Source organism: Heptranchias perlo, chromosome 27, assembly GCF_035084215.1.
Source record: "Heptranchias perlo isolate sHepPer1 chromosome 27, sHepPer1.hap1, whole genome shotgun sequence".
Lineage (NCBI taxonomy): Eukaryota > Metazoa > Chordata > Chondrichthyes > Hexanchiformes > Hexanchidae > Heptranchias > Heptranchias perlo.
The window spans coordinates 21,453,753-21,476,675 of NC_090351.1; the positions used below are offsets into that span (position 1 = coordinate 21,453,753).

The 22,923-nt window shown below is 41.4% G+C and overlaps 1 protein-coding gene across 1 annotated transcript in view; it reads right to left on the minus strand.

Moving 5' to 3' along the window:
- Positions 1–206: 206 nt before the first annotated feature.
- The window catches only part of LOC137344638 (protein FAM107B-like), a 25,053-nt gene continuing 2,336 nt past the window's right edge, over positions 207–22,923 (minus strand). Inside the window, exons 2-4 of the mRNA XM_068007763.1 lie at positions 19,307–19,475; positions 16,773–16,917; positions 207–501 (exon numbers count right to left, since the gene is read on the minus strand). Coding sequence (XP_067863864.1) covers positions 382–501; positions 16,773–16,917; positions 19,307–19,475 — 434 coding nt within the window. The 3' untranslated portion in view covers positions 207–381. The remainder of the gene's footprint in view (positions 502–16,772; positions 16,918–19,306; positions 19,476–22,923) is intronic.

Consider the following 22,923-nt stretch of genomic DNA (forward strand, 5'->3'; position numbering starts at 1 on the left):
TAGCCATGGAATAATTGGGATGTTAGGACAGGGAATAAAACATAGATTTACTAAGTTAGTTTCATGACCACATTAGATTATGTCCTTAGTAATTGGTTAACACCTGCTTAAATTGACCAAAAAAATTACAAGATTGTATACTGCTGTGGTTAGCAGACTTATTAGAAAGTCAGGAATGACCAAAGTGGTGAAAGAATTGGCAGAAGCGAAGATGTGGTAATAATTATTGCTGTACAATTCAATAAATGAAAAAGGACCTGAATGTTGACATAAATCAATTCATTATTGAAAGCTACAAGTTCTACCTTTCTAATCATTACATAGGCTGGTACAAGTACTGAAGGAGGCACAGCACATATTGATAATCACAATAATTCTCGGCTAAGACATCTGGCCATCTTCTGCAGCACCTGCTATCTTTGTTCTCCTCAAAGTTTCCTTGACTTTGACAAACTCTGGTACATTCTCCCTTTCTTCCAACTTCTGCTGTTCCTGTTCATACTTTTGAAGAAAGGTGAAACCATTTTTCATAAGAAATGCTATTTCATAATACCACAAAACCACATTATGAAACACACTTAAAAAGCAACACTAGTAAGCATTTAACTCATGTATATATGTATGTAACAAGTGCAGCTTGCATCATTGTCTTTTTATACATTAAAGATGCTAGACGAATGCATGCCAGCTCCTCTATCACAAATAGGATGGTCTCACCCGTGCAGTTTCTTCCAGATTGGATGACTTACCTAGCTTACATTATACATGTGCTATGCATGCAAAAACAGCACCACATATCTAAACCGCAATCAAAACACAAGTGGTTATCATTTTTTCCAAATTTGTAGTAGTTGGAAAAAATCCTCTAAGGTATACATTATCAGCTAGTCAAAACTTGTCCCCTTCCTCTCCCCATATTCAGGGGAAGGTGGAACTTGTCATGAAGGTTTGTTTGTTGTGTTGAACTGAAATAAATTTGCAATTTTGGGTATACATGCAAACAGGAGTAGGCCATTCAGCCCTTTGAGTCTGTTCTGCCATATTATTGGATCATTGCTGACCTGTACCTCAACTCCATTTACCTACCTTTTCTCCAAATCCGTTAATACCCTTACCTAACAAAAATCTATCGATCTCAGTCTTGAAAATCTCAATTGACTCAGTAGCCACAGGCTCTTGAGGGAGAGGGTTCCAGATTTCAACTATCCTTTGTGTGAAAAAGTGCTTCCTGATTTCACTCCTAACTGGACTAACTTTAATTTTAAGATTATGACCCCTTGATCTGGATTCCCCCACCAGAGGAAATAATTTCTCTGTATCTACCCTATCAATCAGATCACCCCTTAAGGGAATACAAACCAACTTTATGCTACCTGGCCTCATAATTTAACCCTTTAAGCTCTAGTATAATTTTGGTGAATATGTGCTGCGCCCACTCCAAGGCCAATATATGCTTCCCGAGGTGCGGTATCCACAACTCAACACATTACTCCTAATGGGTCTGACCAAGGCTCTGTACAACTGAAGCATCACTTCCTCACTTTTGTATTCTAACCCCCTTGAGATAAAGGCCAATATTCCATGAGCCTTTTTGATTACCTTTTGTACCTGTGCACTAGCATTGAGTGATTTGTATACAAGGACACCTAAATTCATTTGCTCCTCCACAGCTCCTTGTCTGCCCCATTAAGAAAATATTCTGTTTTGTCTTTCTTGGATCTAAAGTGGATGACCTCACACTTCTCCACATTAAGCTCCATCTGCCATTGATTTGCTCACTCACTTAGTCTCTCTATGTCCTTTTGTAACTTCCTGATACCATCCATACAACTAACTGTGCCTCCTAACTTAGTGTCATCTTCAAACTTAGATATACAATTCTATTCCTTCATTCAAGTCATTAATATATAGCGCAAAAAACTGAGGCCCCAGTACAGACCCCTGGGGAACATTACTTGTCATATCCTGCCAATCAGAGAATGTTCCCTTTATCCCTACTCTCTCTGCTACTTCCCAACCAATTACAGATCCATAAGGCAAGGTTATTTCCAGTTCTGTGTACTTCATTTTTTTTCGTATAAGGTTATAGTATCCTAGGTGGGAGGTGCAAAACATGCACAAGCAGTTAGGAAAATGCAGTTCAATGATCACATTTTTTTTTCAATAGGTGGGAGATGCAGTTACAGTGAAGCCAGGAAAAAAAAACAAGTGTTCTTAAAGGAGAGTAAAAGGAGACCATTCTGTTCTTGCTGCTGTTCCATTTAGTTTTGACAGTTTCTCACCATTTCAGAGTTCTATTGTTGCACCTGTATCTATTTCCGCTTTGTCACCTCATCTGTGTTCATCTGGTGATCTATTTCCTAAACACCTCACAGGTTTTCTGCTTTAGAGTTGCACAGTTCCATTGTGTGTAATACTTTCTTTTACAACACCAATAGTCCTGACTACTGTAACACTTTTGAAATGCACGTTGAATTCATTTAAAGAAACTGTTAAAATCTCTCCTCTCTTAAGTTTTAACTATATCATTTTTTGGGAATTGCTCACTCCAGAATGTCACATGGGGAGAAGATTTGTTGATTGCACAAAAGAAACAAATACACTGCAAACTTGCTCACGCCACCTCAAGCACTTTATTCAAACCCATGTACCACTTTAAAATGTGGCAAATATAAGATAAGGGAATTACAGTATCCAAGAGTCATTTTTGTTAAAAAGAGGGAGTCAGTCATAGTTCAATGTGCAAACAAAATCTATTAAAATCTAAGTTCAAAGGTCAATTCAGATGAAATCTGGTTCATTGAAATACAATGGGAGCTTCAGCCACCTGATGGGTAGATACTCTTTAGCTACAAGAAGGACATTCCTTGTATTTATATTGCCCGACACTTTTAATATCCATCACTGACCCATATGTAAAAAGGGATAGTGAAGAGTTAGACCTCTTAATTATTAAAACTTGACACTGCATGTTCCCATAGATCACATCTTTGGGAATGAAACTTGTCATGATCTAGGAGATACCGAAAAGTAAAGGTTGTACAGATGGCATGCAAGATTTCTGACCGTATTTTCTTCTTAAAAAAAGAGGACAAACCTAAATGATTCAACAGAATTTGGAAAATACATTTGGATGAATAGAAAGTTCCATCATATTAAATATTTATAGAAAAGCCTGTATATTTTTAAATTTCTACCGTGGTCTTTTCTTTGATAGTAGTTCACATAGACTCTATTGCAAAAAGTCAGTCTGACTGGATTCACAATGTGGAGATGCCGGTGATGGATTCACAATGACAGAAATCTGGCTGTTGGTTAGATGAATCAGGAAGGCATTAATTGCACCTTTGTCTACTTGCTTTCCTTTGTTCAGGACTAAATAGTCAGTTACGTCAAATGGGATGGGCAACTAAATGACAAGTGGTTTTGTGTCTAACATCTATTAGAAACAGCTGACTCTGGGGAAATCCTTTAAGATGCAAACATCCTCCGTCTTTAATATAAACACAAGCAAAAAACTGCAGATGGTGGAAATCTGGAAAAAAAATTAGAAAATACTGAAAACATACAGCATATACTTTCTGAGGCTGTGAGAGAGAGAGAGAGAGAGCGAGAGTGAGAGCAAGAAAAAGAGATGCAGATTGATCCATAGGCTTCAAATCTTAAAGTTATTGTCAAGGAATTGATCTCAGGTTCAGTTTTACCTGAGTTTTAGAACAAGGTGGTTTCTATAATTTTGCACATTCAAGGATAATAGTTATGTTTTGCATATTACCATGAATCTGTTTATCTTCACTACTACTTATTCATCATTAATGTATCTATTCTGTAGTTTATAGCCTGAGCCACTGTCTAAGAGTTTATTCTACTAAAGTCTAGATCACCACAGGGCTCATAAATATCAGCATTAGACTTGTAAGTAAATCGGTAAGTAACACCAGTTTATGTTCAACCCCTGGGCATGTGATATTTATGAAATATTTTGTTAAAAAATATCACTCCGTTTTGTAGGGTGTGAGAGCTTGCTAATAGGAATAGTCTTTGGTGCTAAAGTAAAAAAAACAGCTGCTTGACAGGATACTTATAAAATCTCACTTCATCTTTTACATTACCTGCAGTAGCTATAAAGAAAAGGCATTACTGATAACACATTCACCACAGAGCAAAACACATTGCTTCATTGGTAGTATGTGGTGTGATTTTTTGGTCATCATATTTTCAGTAAACAACTAAACAACAATGCCTCTGACAACTTGTATTTATATTGAGCTATTTAGTGCCTTTAACTCAGAAAATATCCCAAGCTGCTTCAGGACAAACAGACACTGAGTCAGAGGAAGGTTGTAAGAGGTTACAGTCATAGGGAGGGGTGACGCTGTTGAGGGAGTTAAACACAATAGAATCATAGAAAGTTATGGCACAGAAGGAGGCCATTCGGCCCATTGTGTCCGCACCGGTCGAAAAAGAGCTGTCCAGCTTAATCCCACTTCCCAGCACTTGGTCCGTAGCCCTGTAGGTTACGGCACTTCAAGTGCACATCTAAGTACTTTTTAAATGAGTTGAGGGCTTCTGCCTCTACCATCCTTTCAGACAGTGAGTTTCAGACCCCCACCACCCTCTGGGTGAAAGAATTTCTCCTTCAATCCCCTCAAATCCTTCTACCCATTACTTTAAATCTATGCCCCCGGTCACTGACATCTCTGCTAAGGGATATAGGTCCTCCCTATCCATTCTATCTAGGCCCCTCATAATTTTAAACACCTCAATTAAATCTCCCTTCAGCTTCCTTTGTTCCAAAGAAAACAACCCCAGTCTATCCAATCTTTCCTCATAGCTAAAATTCTCCAGCCCTGGCAACATTATCATAAATCTCCTCTGTACCCTCTCTAGTGCAATCATCTCTTTCCTGTAATGTGGTTACCAGAACTGTACGCAGTACTCAAGCTGTGGCCTAACTAGTGTTTTATACAGTTCTAGCAAAACCTCCCTACTCTTATATTCTATGCCTCGGCTAATAAAGGAAAGTATCCCGTAATCCTTCTTAACCACCTTATCTCTCTGTCCTGCTATTTTCAGGGATTTGTGGACAAGCACTTCAAGGTCCTCTGTTCCTCTATATGTCTCAGTATCCTCCCATTAATTGTGTACTCCCTTGCCATTTTGCCCTCCCCAAATGCATTACCTCACACTTCTCCGGATTGAATTCCATTTGCCACTTTTCTGCCCACCTGACCAGTCCATTGATATCTTCCTGCAGTCTACAGCTTTCCTCCTTACTATCTACCACATGGCCAATTTTTGTATCATCTGCAAACTTCTTGAATGTAGGGGGCGTGATCAAGTCCAAATCATTAATATATACCACAAAAAGCAAGGGACCTAGTATTGAGCCCTACGGAATCCCACTGGAATCAGCCTTCCAGTCACAAAAACACTCGTCGACCATTACCCTTTGCTTTCTGCCACTGAGCCAATTTTGGATCCAACTTGCCACTTTCCCTTGGATCCCATGGGCTTTTACTTTTTGACCAGTCTGCCACGTGGCCTTGTGAAAAGCCTTGCTAAAATACACTACATCAAACACGTTACCCTTATCGACCTTCCTTGTTACCTCCTCAAAAAATTCAATCAAGTTAGTGAGACACGACCTTCCCTGAACAAATCTATGCTGACTGTCCTTGATTAACCTGTGACTTTCTAAATGACAATTTACGCTGTCCCTCAGGATTGATTCCAATAATTTGCCCACCACCGAGGTTAGACTGACTGGCCTATAATTACTCGGCCTGTTCCTTTCTCCCTTTTTAAATAACGGTACAATGTTAGCAGTCCTCCAATCCTCCGGCACCATACTTGTAGCCAGGGAGGATTGGAAAATGCAAATGCAAGAATGCAAATTTTAAAATTTGAGGCTTTTGGAGGGACTTGAAGCCAATGTAGGTTATGGGGGGGCAGAGGTTTTGGTAAGTAGCACATGATGCGGGATAGGAAACGGGCAGCAGAGTTTTGTATGAGCTATCATTTTTGGAGGATGGGAGGGATCGGCAAGGAAAGCATTTGAGTTATCAAGTTAGGAGGTGATAAAGGATTATGACAATTTCAGTGGCAGATGGGCTAAGGTAGGGGTGCAGGCAGGTGATGTTATGGTGGTGGAAGTAGACGGTTTTTGTGATCGAGGAGATATGGAATCAAAAGCTTAGCTCAGGGTCAAAGAGAACACTAAGACTGCAAACTGTCTAGTTCAACCAAAGAGGAGAATGGAGTTGGTGACGAGGGTACAGAGTTTGTGGTCGGGGCTAAAGATGCTGGCTTCAGTCTTTTAATCTTCCCAATGTTTTACTGGAGGAAATTGGAGGAAAGACTGGATGGTGGAGAAACAGTCTTACAAGGGGTTGAGAAAGGTAGTGGAGAGGTGGAGTCGGGTGTTAACAGTGTACATGTGGAAGTTGGTTCCATGTCTGTGGATGATTTTGTCAAGGGGCAGCATGTAGATGAGGAAGAGGAGGAAGCCAAGAATGGATCCTTTGGATTTTCTGAGGAACTCGAAAACGGAATTTTATCATATAATCTAAATTAAATGGATAAAGAATTAGCCAACCTATTTTTGTACTTAATGCAGATTCCCTCAGTGTTTTAAAAAAGTAATGTATTTGGAACTACAGGGAAATACATTTTGGTTTCAAATTTGTTAGTGTTAAGAATTCTCATTTAGTACTCATGAAATGAGGATTTACGACAAAAACTTTGGTCGAATCCTGCTTTTCTTTGAGGAAGCCCAATGCAAAGCAGGATATATAATTTCATGATACAAAATCTAGAAACATTTCAGAATTCTGAGGTGACTTCAGGCAGATAAAAATGAAAGGCTGTGCACCATAAGCACTAGGAATTTCAATGTAGTTCAATATGCCAGGCAATTTACTTTTACCTATTTCGGTCATCCTTAAAAATAAACTATAGCAGGGGACCTCTAGTTAATGCCACAGAATAACAGGAATGAGTTAAAGGGCTGTAAATTATGAGAGGAAATCTCAAGTGGTTTATAAGCAAAATCTCAACCGTGACATTAAATTACAGCCTCTAAATGCCTACTCTCATATCTGATACCTTAATTGAAAGCTGAAAATTGCTTCCTTCTCTTACTGTTACCAACGAGGCTGGAATGCTACGACATTTACAAGGTGCTATTAACCTCCTTTGTGGCATCATTAATACAGCACTGCTAAGGAATAATTTCCAACACATTAATAAAGAAACCACAATGAAACTATATGTAGAAGTTATAGTGAAGTGCAAGGTAAGTTTTCTAAGGCTGCTGTTTGTACATTTTCTAATGAACAGCAGATATTGAAGAGGAGCACTGTATAAATAACAGGAAGTAGTAACTTTCAAAAAGGAATTGGATCTCTACTTAAGTTTTTACTTAAAAAGGAAAAACTTGCAGGGCCAGGGGAAAGAGCAGGGGAGTGGGACTTATTGATAGCTCTTTCAGACAGCCAGCACAGGCATGATGGCTGAATGGCCTTCTGTGCTGTATGATTCTGTGGGGGTTATATTGGATAACCGCCAAAACCAGCTGAGGGGGTCGCAATGTGAAATGCCCAGACACTGGGATGCAGGCAGCACGTAACATTTGTGCTGCCTGGTGATTTCTATGATTGCTGTGTGCAGCCGGCGCTACCTGCGCTGTTGAGTGAATCTGCACTGCAATATAGTGCAACATAGTAATGATGGGACCTCTGGAATTTTTAATGAGCAACAACTGGGCTGCTCAACGTTTGCGGGACTCTGATATTTGCAAAATGTAAGATAAGAGTTCGCAAGGAGTCTGAATGGACATCAGACATCACACACGTAAAACACAGATGCAGGTCCCATTCCTATGTTTACAAACTGTTGAGTTATTTTAAAACATTGAATAAAGGTTGCACACTACTAAATCCCACATCCTCCAATCTGCTCGCCAGACCTCATCAATCTGCCGATCTGAGTTTGTGCCAGGCCTACGAGAGAGCATGCACCAAGGTTCTCTGATGATACACTGGAGGTCTTGGTGCAAGAGATTGGCAGAAGGAGAGGCATCCTATATCCACAGGGGCTGCAACAAGAGGCCCTCCAGACATGTGCTCCCGAGGCAGTAGGGGACGAAGTAAATGCCAGGCGCATGGCATCACAAAAAAAGATGCGGTGCAGGAAGAAGTTCAATGCTTTGACACGAGTGGTCAAGGTGAGCAAGGTCAACTGTCAAGTGGCATCTCCTACCAACTGCACCATTAGCCGCATCCACTGCTCCACGCACTTCACCCATCACCCATCACCCATCTACCAACAAACTCTTTCAATCAGTACTCAACTCTTCCACTCAGATGCTTCCACTCACCCTCACACATCACCAGCAAGCTGTTGCAAGCTGCACACCCACAACTCACAGGTCACAAACACTGGTAGCTATTCAACCATCTCAGCCACATCACCCAAACATCTTGCCGGACATTCGCCGACACACGTCCCGCTTTCTTGCAGGAGAAGGTGGCACATAACAGGAGGCAACAAATGGCAGTGGCTCCATGGAACGTGAACCTGTTGTCCTCTTTCAAGATGACAGCATTCCTGTTCCACCCCTACCGCTCTGCCAGTGTCCTTGCTGTTGCCTGTCAGCTAGCCAGCTCATTCCCTGTAGAGTATTGGAACTTTATTTTAGGAACGTAGGAAGATAGCCATTTGCCTCTCTCTTAGGACCGACTGACATATGTTCAACTGCTGTTCACATGGATCCCTTCCATGCTTCGACCTTCAAAGTTCTCATTTGAATATTTGCTACTACCACCAAGATCCTTGGTGGCCATTTAGCCCTTCGAGCCTATTCCGCCATTCAATGAGATCACGATTGATCTATGACCTACCTCCATATACCTGCCTTAGTCTCATATCCCTTAATACCTTTGGTTAACAAAAATCTATCAATCTTAGATTTTAAATTAACAATTGAGCTAGCATCAACAGCCATTTGCAGAAGAGCATTCCAAACTTCTCCCACCCTTTGCGTGTAGAAGCGTTTCCTAACTTCACTCCTGCAAGTCCTGGCTCTAATTTTTAGGCTATGTCCCCTAGTCCTAGTATTCAAGTATAGGAGACCTCCAAAAACAGGTGCAATTGCATCAGCAGCCAGAAGTAATAATCCAGCAACTAACCTGTAACTCATGCATGATTGCTTTAAATAGTGCTGGTGGGGGGGTCCGCCATGCTGTTTAAGACCTGTTCAGCTGTGCGAGGTTAAGTCAATGTGTTGGCTGAAGTGTTGAGTTCCAAAATCGCATCTGTCCCTTTAAATCAGCGTTGCACACTGATCTACCGCATATTCTCCCTATTTTACATTGGTGCTGGCATTCGTTATCTGTGCGTGCGCGAACGCCTTTACCAATATGGCGTCCGGCGCACGTCACACTAGAAGCCTGCATGCGCATGCATTCCGGATGCCATTTTCGGAGTTTAAGAGGCCACTCAGCGCCTACACAATGGGCGGTGCGCGGCCCAATTTAGCCCCCTATGACTCTATAGGAGGATGATTGGTTACATTCATACAGTGCAGTTTTTTTTATGTTGACTGGGACCAAACTTATGGCAAATCCAAAGAAGCCAATGAATATTTTGGGAAAGGTTGAGATCGAGTCATTGATAGGTGTAGCTAAAGGCATTTGCCATTGGCAAAAATTCAGTCTTCATTAAAAGCAAGGTTCTATGTAAGTTCAAATTTTTAATTTTACTTCCCTCACCAAACCATTTCTAAGTCGCTCCCATTGTACACAATTTCTTATCCAAACACTCCATTTGTAACAGTCTAGCTATTAATTTTTAAATAACAAAGCCAACATTTAAAGGCTACATTTTCCAAATATTCCTAAGGGTGAATAACTACTCCTTTGACATGGAGCTCAAATAGATATTTGGAAATAATTTATACACAGACTTCACATGAAACTCATTTATTCCATGTGTATCAGGGTACAACCCATGGAATAGATTTTGCATTTAACAGTTTACCATGAAGTTATATTTAATCTATAATATATAGAATAAATCATAATGTATTTTAGTCTGGATTACAATAAACATGCTGAGAGTTCTTTAACACTTTTCATATTTTTATACAAACTGTTTTCATCTCTCTCCATAAGATTTTGTCCAATATCCTAAAAATAATCTAGTTAGTGGAATTAAAAGCAAGAAGTTGCAACTCCAACAACTGCTTTTAATACATTTTTATAGAGCTAGTTTAAATTTGTAGCTCTTTGATTTTTCCCCTCAGTACAGTCTAAATATATTTACAAGAGCAGTCATAGATCCTTACAGTTTATCACTGGCTTTACTTCTGACCTCAGTCCTTCCTGCATTGCCAATTTTAATGCCAGTGAGTCCTAAAGTTAGGAAGTTGGAACAGATAAGTCATTGAGACTAACTTTCACATGGGCATGAAGAAGTAGAAATGAAATCCTAATCATGCACCTGAATTATGCAAGAGAGACCTTTAAATAAAAAGAATATGCTTGGCAGTCTCTACTGCGACCAGTGGGAGTTTCATATTAAATGATTTTGGAACTTGTTTGGCATACAATTTCTATTTACAAAATCATCCTAAAATATGAACTCAGTTGCACAGAGTCAGAATTACATTTTAAAAATGTGGGCCTGTGATGCCAATTAATGTTTGAATGAAATGAACAAGCACCTGTAATATCATGAGCAACAATAATACAGAATGTTATGGCTAGTACTGGTTCATAAACTAATGACAATCTTACCCTTTCCCCATGTTATTATTACAAATATTTTCTCCGGTTAAGCGTCAGCGGGCACTCCTGTAAATGGACCCCGCGTTCCCTATGAACCGGAGTTTATCTTTACAACCAATATCTCATCAAATAATAACAGACCCATGACCCAACAACAATTTGCCTTTATATGGCACCTTTAACTAAAATGTTCCAAGGTGCATCACAGGAATGTTATCAAACAAAATTTGGAGATATAAGGATACGACATAAGGAGATATTTTGACAGGTGATCAAAAGCTTTGTCAAAGAGATAGGTTTTAAGGAGTATCTCAAAGGAGGAGAAAGAGGTAGAGGGGAGAAGTGATTTAGGGATGGTATTCCAGAGCTTAGGCCCTAGGCAGCTGAAGGCATTGTGTGTATTGGATATTGTAATCTCTCAAATGCCCCCATATAGAACCATAGAAAGTTATGGCACAGAAGGAGGCTATTCGGCCCATCGCATCTGTGCCGGACGAGAAAGAGCTATCCAGCTTAATCCCACTTCCCAGCACTTGGTCCGTAGCCCTGTAGGTTACGGCACTTCAAGTGTACATCCAAGTACTTTTTAAATGAGTTGAGGGTTTCTGCCTCTACCACCCTTTCAGGCAGTGAGTTTCAGACCCCCACCACCTTCTGGGTGAAAACGTTTCTCCTCAGCTCCTGTCTAATCCTTCAACGAATTACTTTAAATCTATGCCCCCTGGTCACTGACCCACCTGCGAAGGGAAATAGGTCCTTCCTATCCACTCTATCCCATCATAATTTTATATACCTCAATTAAATCTCCCCTCAGTCTCCTTTATTCCAAAGAAAACAACCCCAACCTATCCAATCTTTTCTCATAACTAAAACTCTCCAGCCTTGGCAACGTCCTCGTAAATCGCCTCTGTACCCTCTCTAGTGCAATCACATCTTTCCTGCAATGTCGTGACCAGAACTGTACGCAGTACTCAAGCTGTGGCCTACCCAATGTTTTATACAATTCTAGCATAACCTCCCTGCTCTTACATTCTATGCCTCGGCTAATAAAGGAAAGTATCCCTTATGCCTTCTTAACCACCTTATCTACCTGTCCTGCTATCTTCAGGGATTTGTGGACATGTACTCCAAGGTCTCTTTGTTCCTCTACACCTCTCAGTATCCTCCCATTTATTGTGTACTCCCTTGCCTTGTTTGCCCTCCCCAAATGCATTACCTCACACTTCTCTGGATTGAATTCCATTTGCCACTCTTCTGCCCACCTGACCAGTCTATTGATATCTTCCTGCAGTCTACAGCTTTCCCCTTCACTATCAACCACACTGCCAATTTTTGTATCATCTACAAACTTCTTGATCAAGCCCCCCACATTCAAGTCCAAATCATTAATATACACCACAAAAAGCAAGGGACCTAGTACTGAGCCTTGCCGGACCCCACTGGAAACAGCCTTCCAGTCGCAAAAACACTCGTCAACCATTACACTTTGATCCCTGCCACTGAGCCAATTTTGGATCCAGCTTGCCACTTTCCCTTGGATCCCATGGGCTTTTACTTTTTTGACCAGTCTGCCATGTGGGACCTTGTCAAAAGCCTTGCTAAGATCCATGTACACTACATCAAACGCGTTACCCTCATCGACCCTCATAGTTACCTGCTCAAAAAATTCAATCCAGTTACTCAGACAGGACCTTCCCTTAACAAATCCATGCTGACTGTCCTTGATTAACCCTTGCCTTTCTAAATGACGATTTATGCTGTCCCTCCAAATCAATTCCAATAATTTTCCCACCACCGAGGTTAGACTGACTGGCCTATAATTACTCAGTCTATCTCTTTCTCCCTTTTTAAACGGTAGAACGTTAGCAGTCCTCCAATCCTCTGGCACCATGCCTGTAGCCAGGGAGGATTGGAAAATGATGGTCAGAGACTCCATTATTTCCTCCCTTGCTTCTCTTAGCAGTCTGGGATACATTTCACCTGGGCCTGGCAATTCATCTACTTTCAAAGATGCTAAGCCCCTTAATACTTCCTCACTCACTATGTTTATCCCATCCAATATTTCACACTCCTCCTCCTTAACTACAATCTCTGCATCGTCCCCCTCTTTTGTGAAGACAGATGCAAAGTATTCATTAAGAACCATACCCACATCTTCCACCTCCACACTTAGGTTACCTTTTTGGTCTCTAATAGGCCCTACTCTTTCCTTAGTTATCCTCTTGCTCTTTATGTATTTATAAAACATTTTTGGGTTTTTCTTAATTTTACTTGCCAGTATTTTTTCATGTCCTCTCTTTGCTTTCCTAATTTCCTTTTTAATTTCACCCCAACACTTTCTGTACTCCTCTAGGCTTTCTGCTGTATTGAGCTCTTGGTGGCTGACAAAAGCTTTCTTTTTTGCCTTATCTTACCCTGCATGCCTAACTTCACTTTACATGTCCCTATTCATTGAACTGATTGGCTCCCTGACTGCTTCAAATTCCAAACTTCTGCAGACTCCTTTCTTTTCCAAATCATCAGGAAGCCAAAGATGTGACCTCTGATCCTGCTACACCTTGGTCAGGAATTGGATAACTGAGCTGCCAATCAAAACTGTCACTGTTCTCCTGGAAGCCACATCATCTGCTCAGTGATGCTACCTCCCACTGGGCTCAAATGAATGAGGCCACTCCAACAACAAATGAATTGATATGGTATGCAAGAATCACAATTCTGTCAACCACATTGTCTCGTCCTGACTGCCAAATTGAACATGTAGTCCCAGATAACTTGTGCATTGTATGCTTTTACTGCATGTGCTGAATTTAACTTAATAGCAACATTTTACATAAATTAACCTACAATTCCTTCTATGCCAAAAAGTCAAAGATCTTGAAATATGAGAGCTATACAATTTATCGATCCAGCTGGTTAGTTGGAAGAAATTGGCATTGCATTGATATGACATCTATCTTTCTGGTAGCTTTTGACTCAAAGTCAAAGTTACAAATTATTTTGACTTATGTAGTGCACACTGACATTATTTCAATTTGATAGGCTGGGGAGGACCAGGGATCATCTGTATAAATTATGCAGTGAAAAAATGTTAGCTGTCAGGCGGTTCTTCCTTTCCCAGAGAATAGTAGACCAGCAGAACAGGCTGCCAGTTTATGCGGAGTACTGATTCAATGTGTGCTTTCAAGAGAGAGCTGGACTGGTTCCTGGCTGGGGCAGCGATTGAATCATATAAGAGGTAGGTACCAAATAATATAAGTCATGGTCAATATAGTCTCTTGGACTAGTTTCGATTGGCTAGATGGATCAGAGAAGAATTTTCCAGATTTTCCCCCCCTAATTTGCCTTGCATTTTTGATCTGGTTTTTCGCCTCTCCAAGGGGATTACATGGCACCTAGGGGATAGGGAGTCCCTTGACCTGATGCATAAGGCATCACAACTGTATGGGACAGGCTAGATGAACCAGCTGGTCTTTTCCTATCTGACATTTTTTATGTTCGTATATTTAAGCTATTTTTAAAAATATGATTCAGTAATTATTCCATTTCAAAATGGAAATTAAGTTCCAGTTAGGGTAAATGATTTCAAACAGCAGGACATGCTGTAAATTTCTACGCTAACCATGTGTAGTACAATTTGTTGCCTAGTACTGCAATTTTGTGTAAAATGTCCCAGAAGCAGCAACGATGCCAGTCTCTGTTGACTAACGCGTCACTTGATCACTGTCTTCATTATAATTAGAAGTTTGATCATCTGCAAAGCATAGAACATTCTGCTATCAAACATGGTCTAATATTTTGACACTTATATTGCATAATAAAAGTGAGCCTAGAGGTTACAAAGAAAACTAGAATTTATTTTTACTCCATTTACCAAGTTTTTACAGAAAATCACAAAATGTTTCCAAATCAGTGTTTAATCACAAAAAAAATCGATACTAAACTTCAGCTTTCTGCTTCACGTCTTCTTGTGTTATATAACAGCCAGCACTACATCTGCACTGCCAGCAGATTAATCAAGGGGACTCTTATCAGGAATCAAAAGTTCTGTATGCTGATAACAGTAGCAACATGCCAGTAGGTGCTACTAGTCCAGTAGAGGTTATGTAAGTCAAAGAGAAAAATATAATCCCTACATAAAAGGCATTAAAAATTTAGTTGCATATGCCAAGTGTTAGAGCAATTTCTTAATAACTTCCATAAGTGTGAACCCAAGACATTCTTTGAATTCTTTTGTCAACCTTAGCAAGTCTTAGGGTTAAAGAACAAAGTACAGAATGAGAAAAGGTCATTCAGTCCATCCAGCCTGTTCCTTCTGTAGAGTATGTAAAAATATATCCAGTCATGAATTCTATTTCACCTGTTTTCACAATTTCAATTGCAAAAGCAGAATAACAGTGTAAATTCCATTGATTTGGTATGGCCCAAATGGGCTTCTGAACTGCAGGTCAAAATTTATCTTTCGTATTCTCACAGACAAAGAAAATGTGCAAGCTGTACAAATGTGTCTCTGCTAGTCTTTCAACCTCTACATTTCTTAGAGTCTTCCACTGCCCATCTCCCCCTCTCCCATTTTTACTGCTTGTCTCACATTCTCTACTTCTTTGCATCTCCCACGTACTGCCTTATTTTTCTTTCCATTTTTGTCTCCTTTCTGCCTCTATGGCACTAAGTAACTTGCCCATCATTCCTGTATTTATCTGTCTCCAAATCTTTCTCACTTTTTCTGTAGGTCTCTCCCTCCTCATCCATATATCTCGCACAGTGTATTTCTGTATCCATCTTGGTCTACATCTTTTTTGTACACCAGTCTGCGCATCTAACTTTTTCCCTTCAATTTCTTTCCCCCCCTAAAATCTTTTATTTTCTTTGATCCTTTTTCTCCTTTCTCTCTATTTTCCTGTGAATTCACTTTTCTTTTACAATTAGGTGTACGCTTTTGACTTGAAATTAGTCTTTTGCTAACATATGAGGAGCTCAACATATTTGCATGAAGTTCCTTTGTCCTCAATTTCACGCCTCAGCTAAAATAGCAGCAAGATTTTCACACAAGCACATCTAATATTTAAAAAGGCTAATTTAAAGGCATTAATGTTCAAATTTCCCAACCAAAGCTACACAGATACTGGAGGGGGTGGGGCAGGGATGTATGACTCTGGCTGAGAAGAGAAGCTGAGCAGCTGCACTTGTAGCAGAAGGGAGGGGAGATGTGAGTCAGGTAAAGCAGACAGAGAACAGGTTTGGACCTGGCCAGATGGGAGCAAATTACCAAAGGAATGCTAAAACTAATTTTAGACAATGCTAAAAAATGTGATTTAAATAGTGAAGTAGGCTTAAAAAATGGGAATTAGAAAAAGTGTAAAATTGAAAAAAGGCTGCTCCTTGTGCTCTTATGGTGGCTACGTGATCACGTGGCTTGGATCAGTGAGCAACATTGAAGGCAAATGAGAAACATCCAGAGAACTTTTAAGAGAGAGATGTATTGTAGATCAATGTTGTCCAATACATTGGCCACTAGCCACAAATGGCTAATGGGAATCCAGATGTGGCCAATTGCATTTCTGACTAGTAAATAAAAATGAGTAATGGACACAGTCATTGGGTATGTATTCTCAATACTCATATTTGCACGGAATAAGCATGTGTATCTTATCTTGATTGTGCATGTTAGTAAAATAGTAAGACGAACAGCAGAGTGTGCGAGTGTTTTTTGATTGTTGTTAGTACTTTACTTCCTTGGTTAGTGAATGGTGGTAGATGCTTGTTAAGTAAATGTACACATGAAGTATATTCACCTGTATTGCGTGAGTCCACGCAAGGAGTTTTCTACCAAATTAGGTGCACATGGCAAAAACAGTGTAATTGTAGCAACACCTATGGCTAGTCAGCGATTTCTGTTGGATAACACTGTTGTAGATACTGTGGGTAGTTGACATTGGATTAATGATATCAGATTTTATGAAAGTACAAAAAGTCAAAGCATACCTGCTCCAGTTTTTGGTGCCTTTTCTTAAGTTCCTGTTCAAAATCTGTTTTTGGTCTCTGGGCTTTTTCTTGTTCTCTTAATAAGTCATATTTTCTTTGTTCCATCACCCGTTGAAGTTCAGGCTTATTCTGTAGTGCAAAGCCCCTAAAAGAGAGAAAGAAGAGATTGTCTAATTTAGGACTTTTTTTTTTTACAGTAGCTTCTAAAATACTTTGCTTCAATGGACACTTAAAAGTCCAAAATTCGATTTGTTAAATCAATTATAAGTTATATATTAAAGCTGCTAAATTCTATTTTTTTTTAAAGAAGGTCATTTAAATGGTGAGCAATAATATAGAATGAATGCTAATTTCATGATGGCCTAGCAGCACAGCTCGTCAGTAAAGCTCTTGTATTTTATAAATCTATTTTACTTTTCATAGATGATTCACCTTTACAAGAGCAGAGCCGCACCCAGTTGGACTAGATGATGGTTCAGATATGCGATGTTGCCATGCAATCAATCATTCCCTTCCACCAGTGTCATCATGTTTTCAAGGGCTACTTTCGTGGCAATTTTGTTTTCACTATTACGTTTGATAAGCAACTCCATTTTGCAAGAATTACTTTACTTATATGTATCAGTGGCGGCCGGTGATATTTTTGACTGGTGAGGAACAGCTATAAATGCCTAACCAAGCAAACATGTTACCATGGCAATGGGCCCTTCCTGTGGAATCCCACCACCGACCTTAAATCTTTATCAAACTGCATTGTTCAGCAGTTGTTTGCTTTTAAACCTTTACACCTATTATTAAACTTTAAAAAAGCACCTACAATTTGTAGAAAAAACTATCACCAGATTGCTTTGCCAAATTTTGCTGTTCAGAGTTATCTAAAGCACAGTGACAATTATAGATCAGTGGTCATTTTTTTAAATTCCGGAAGTTGGTTGGAGCATAATATTACAACTTACATTTACATCAGAGGTTCCATCCTGGAGCTCTGATACTGTGTGTTATATTAAAAATTATTGCAAGCTATTTTCCCATATCCTGGTAGTGAGGTGATATTAGAGTTAGATACCCTATTTGAAAGGACAAGCTGTGAATCTCCATTTAATATTTAGAAACAGTGGGTTCAGTTACTGCGCGGCTGCTATTTCAACTCCATTTGAAACCCAGTAACAACCGCCACTGCACGCTCAATTTATCTGGTAGCCTGTTTTCTGAGAGGTGACAACAGCAGCTGGAGAGAAGGGGAATGGAACAGTTGGGGGTTAACTGCAACTGGAGAAATTTGCCATCGGTTGATGGTCACGTGATCTGCTGGGAGCCACCAAGCTGCTGCCATCAGTGACATCAACTCCCTGTTTGTGCGTGCACACAAGACTAGTTTTGGCAGAGGAGGCCTGATAGTTCTTGATGTAATCCAGCCAGATCTGATGATGGATGACTAAACCAGTTATGTGCCAGATATACACAAGTCTGTGTCCCTTGGACTTGAGTGAGTGAAGATTAAGGCCATATCAGGGAGAACAAGAGGACTACCTCCCCATCTCCAACCCCCTTTTCCTCTCCAAAATGTTGTCACCTCTCAAATCTGTACCCATCTTTCATGGAATTCACAGTTAGAACTTTTTAATAGCTGTTTCTCAACAGCAATTTGCATTTATGTAATACCTTTAACATGGAGAAATGACCCAAGGTGCTTCACAGACACATAATCAGACATGTATGGACCCAAGCCAAAGGAGATATTAGGGGAGGGGGTAAGTAAAAACTTGGTCAGTTGGGCTATAAGGAAGGTGAAAAGGAGAAGAGGGAGATAGAAGGAAGAGGGGTTTAGGGAGGGAATACCAGAACATGGAGCCTAGGCAGCTGAAGGCACGAATGTCAGTGGTGGGGCAAAGGGAGGAAGGGGTGCACAAGGAGCCAGAGACAGTGAACAGAGAGTTCTGGGGGGAGGAGGGGGTCTGTAGGATCTTAGAGATAGGGAGGGGTAAGGTCATGAAGGTATTTAAATACCATGATGAGAATTTTAAATTGGAGGCATTGGGGGACACCAAGCAAATGTGCAACCGTGAAGACAAGGTGATGAGTGAGCAGGACTTGATGCAAGATAGAATAGGGACTGCAGTTTTGGATGAGCTGAAGTTTAGAATGTGGAGAATGGGAGGCCGGCCAGCAGATCATTGGAATAGTTGAGTCTGAAGGTGACATAGGCATGGATGAGTGTTTCCACAGGAGGTGGGCTGAGGTGGGGCAATGTTACTGAGGTGGAAGTAGGCAATATTTGTAAAGGAAGAGGATATGGTGTTGGAAGCTCAGCTCAGGGTTGAATAAGATACCGAGGTTGTGAACAGTCTAGTTCAATTTAAAACATTGACGGGGATGGAATCAGTGGTAAGGGTACGGAGTTTGTGACAGGGGCCAAAGACAACGGCTTCAGTTTTCCCAATGTTTAACTGGAAAAGAACTTTAAAACAGAAGCAAAGTTTACAACTTCTGTAAGGAGGTTTATTTTGAAACTCATTCTTTATAATACAACTCACCTCTTGTGGCTTAACACTAATTCACGGTGGAGATCTCGATAACTCTTAGAATCTTTCACAGGATTATTTAGCTTTCTGGGCCTAATGAGCTCAGTAGTGCCATCTGGCTGAGCCATCTCAGCTTTCTTTAACCCCAATACTGCCTCCTTGTTACCAGCCCAGGCATATCCTGCAGTAGAGAACCAGTGTTATGCAGACATAAAAAGCATTTAATATTGAACATTGGTTGAAATCATTAAATAAGATGGAAGTCTTAACAGGAATGTTCATGAAAGCTATTAAAGTTTGTGTATAAAAATTGTTTTATCCCATATTTAATTTGAATGGACTAGTAAATATGAAAAATGAAAATTTCTTTACAGACTTAGTGTTACAGAAAGAATTAATAAACCTTAAACATTGTCTAACTAAAAGAGCTTTTTAAGGGGCACTCTTATGAGAAGGATTTGAGCAAATTTACAAACACATTTAATGAAAAATGCATCACTTATAGAAAGAAGAAATAACCTGCATTTATATAGTGCCTTTCACATTCTCAGACAATGAATTACTTTTACAGGGCAGCCACAGTTGTTATTTAGTCAAAAATGGCAGCTAATTTATGCTCAGCAAGGTTCCCCCAAACACAAGGAATTAAATGACCTGATAATCTGTTTTTGGTGGTGTTGGTTGAGGGATAAATGTTGGCCAAGGCACTAGGGAAAAAAACCCTACTCTTCTTCAAATAGGATCTTTTATGTCCACCTGAACAAGCAAGTGGGTCCTAAGTTTAACATTCCAAAAGATGTCACCTCCATCCATGCTGACTACATTGAGGAGTTTATCTAGGTTATGTGCTTAAGTCGCTGAAGTAGTATTTACCAGTATTTTCATGATGAAGACATAATTTTCTACCCAAACAAAAAGGCATTAAAAAATAGAAAGCAAAAAAACTGTAGATGCTGCAAGTCTGAAACAAAGACAGAAAATGCTAGAAACACTTAGCAGGTCAGACAGCATCTGTACAACAAGCAGACAAGTTAACATTTGAGGTGTGGACTCTTTCTCAAAACTGGAAGATATTACCAATGAACAGCATTTAAACAGGGCCAGAACAAAGAGAGGGAAAATAGCGCATACATGAAGAGAAAGAGAATGACTTATAAATGGCTTAAGTGGAAAACAGGAAATGGTTATATGGCAGAAGTGATATTAGCATAAGACAATATGAGGCATAATGAGAGAAATCAAAGAAATTAAAGTCAAATACGAGACCCAGAGTGTGTATGAATAGCTTAAAGAGGTGGGAGATAGGCAGTTCCATTAACCCCACCTTTTTCAGCTGTTCAAGAAGTTTGTGTTTTCCCTCCCTTCCTCCTGTTCCTTTTTCAAAATGCTGTTCATTGGCAATATCTCCAGTTTTAACAACGGGCCTACACCTGAAATGTTAACTTCTCTTTTCTCTCTACAGGTACTGTCTGACCTGTTGAGTGTTTCCAGCATTTTCTGTTTTTGATAAAAGAAATAAAGTGAATGAATCTGGGGGGAACCATACTAGGCATCCAAAATGCAGGTTCTAAATGTACAGAATTTTTTTTAAAAAGGGGTAGAAGTTATAGCATAAATGTTTCAAGATGAAATACTAGTAAGTGGCATTTCAGGGTTATTGGATACTAAGTTGTGTTAAGTAAATACATATTGCAGTTACCAGACAAAAGTTAAGTTATACAGTATTTATGCAAATATTCCAATAGTCTTCTAGAATTGCTAAAATTTAAACTGTACCAAGTTATAGAAAAAGCCTTAAATACTACATTGTGCTACGAGACGACAGGGCATAAGACAAACTCATGAGTCTCCAGTCTCTAGCATCACCCGGGTTTGGAGGCAGAAAAATGGCAGCAAATAAAAGATAAGCACTTCCAACAAGATAAGGAAATGAGAATAATAAAAAAAAATCAAATGGGCAAGTCACAGTAGCACACATTTAATTCTCCAGACAGTCAGATCAGGTGTATCATTGGGTAGGGGCTTGGGAGCAGATGGAGCCTAAAAGGAGGGAAAAATAATTTTAATAAGCCACATTTCAAAAGTGAACGTACAGAACTTTCATCTATATGTGTCTAAAGTGCTGTAATAAAGTGTTCATTGATGCAAACAGGAGTAACCAGGGTTTAAGCTCTAAATACCACTCAAAACTTGCACTTATTTAATGCGTTTAACATAATGAAATGTTCCAAAGCGTTTCAATATCATTTAACATTACTTAGAGAAGACATAGTTGAACCATTTTAGGTCTCCAATTTCTGGACCTTGCCAAAGAACATAATATCAATTTGTTTACTGAAACTTGTTTTCTTTCAGCAAGTGAAGTGGTATTTGGCAACACATTCATACATTCTGGTGGGGGCTGGTGGGGGCGGGTGGGGGCTGGCGGGGGTGGCGTGGGGGTGGGGTGGGGGTGGGGGTGGGGGCGGCGGTGGGGGCGGCGGTGGGGGCGGCGGGTGGGGGCGGCCGGTGGGGGTGTCGGGGCGGGCGGGGTCAGGGTGGGGGTGGGTGTTGGGGGGGGGGAGAGAGGAAGGGGGTGGGTTTTTGGGGGGGGGAGAGAGGGGGGGGGGGGGGGGGGGTGTTTGGGGGGGGGGGGGGGTGGGGAGAGGAAGGGGGTGAGTATTGGGGGGTGGGGAGAGGAAGGTGGTGGGTGTTGGGGGGTGGGGGAAGTGTTGGGGGGTGGGGAGAGGAAGGTGGTGGGTGTTGGGGGGTGGGGAGAGGAAGGTGGTGGGTGTTGGGGGGTGGAGAGGAAGGTGGTGGTGTGGGGGGGGGTGGAGAGGAAGGTGGTGGGTGTTGGGGGGGGGGAGAGGAAGGTGGTGGGTGTTGGGGGGGAGGGGGGGGGAGAGGAAGGTGGTGGGTGTTGCGGGGGGTGGAGAGGAAGGTGGTGGGTATTGTGGGGGGGAAGAGGAAGGTGGTGGGGTGTTGGGGGGGGGTGAGAGGAAGGTGGTGGGTGTTGGGGGGGGGGCGCGAGAGGAAGGTGGTGGGTGTTGGTGGGGGGGGGCGAGAGGAAGGTGGTGGGTGTTGGGGGGGGAGTGCGAGAGGAAGGTGGTGGATGTTGGGGGGGGGGTGAGAGGAAGGTGGTGGGTGTTGGTGGGGGGGGGGAAGAGGAAAGTAGTGGGTGTTGGGGGGGGGGGGGGAAGAGGAAAGTAGTGGGTGTTGGGGGGGGGGTGGGAAGAGGAAAGTAGTGGGTGTTGGGGGGTGGGGGGAGAGGAAAGTAGTGGGTGTTGGGGGGGGGGGGGAAGAGGAAAGTAGTGGGTGTTGGGGGGGGGGGGGAAGAGGAAAGTAGTGGGTGTTGTGGGGGGGGGGGGGAAGAGGAAGGTGGTGGGTGTTGGGGTGGGGGAGAGGAAGGTGGTGGGTGTTGGGCGGTGGGGGGGGGGGGGAGAAGAGGAAGGTGGTGGGTGTTGGGCGGGGGGGGGGGGAGAGGAAGGTGGTGGGTGTTGGGCGGGTGCGGGGGGGGGGGGGGAGAGGAAGGTGGTGGGTGTTGGGCGGGGGGGGTGGTGGAGAGGAAGGTGGTGGGGGGTGGGGGGGTGGAGAGGAAGGTGGTGGGTGTTGTGAGGGGGGGAGGAGAGGAAGGTGGTGGGTGTTGGGGA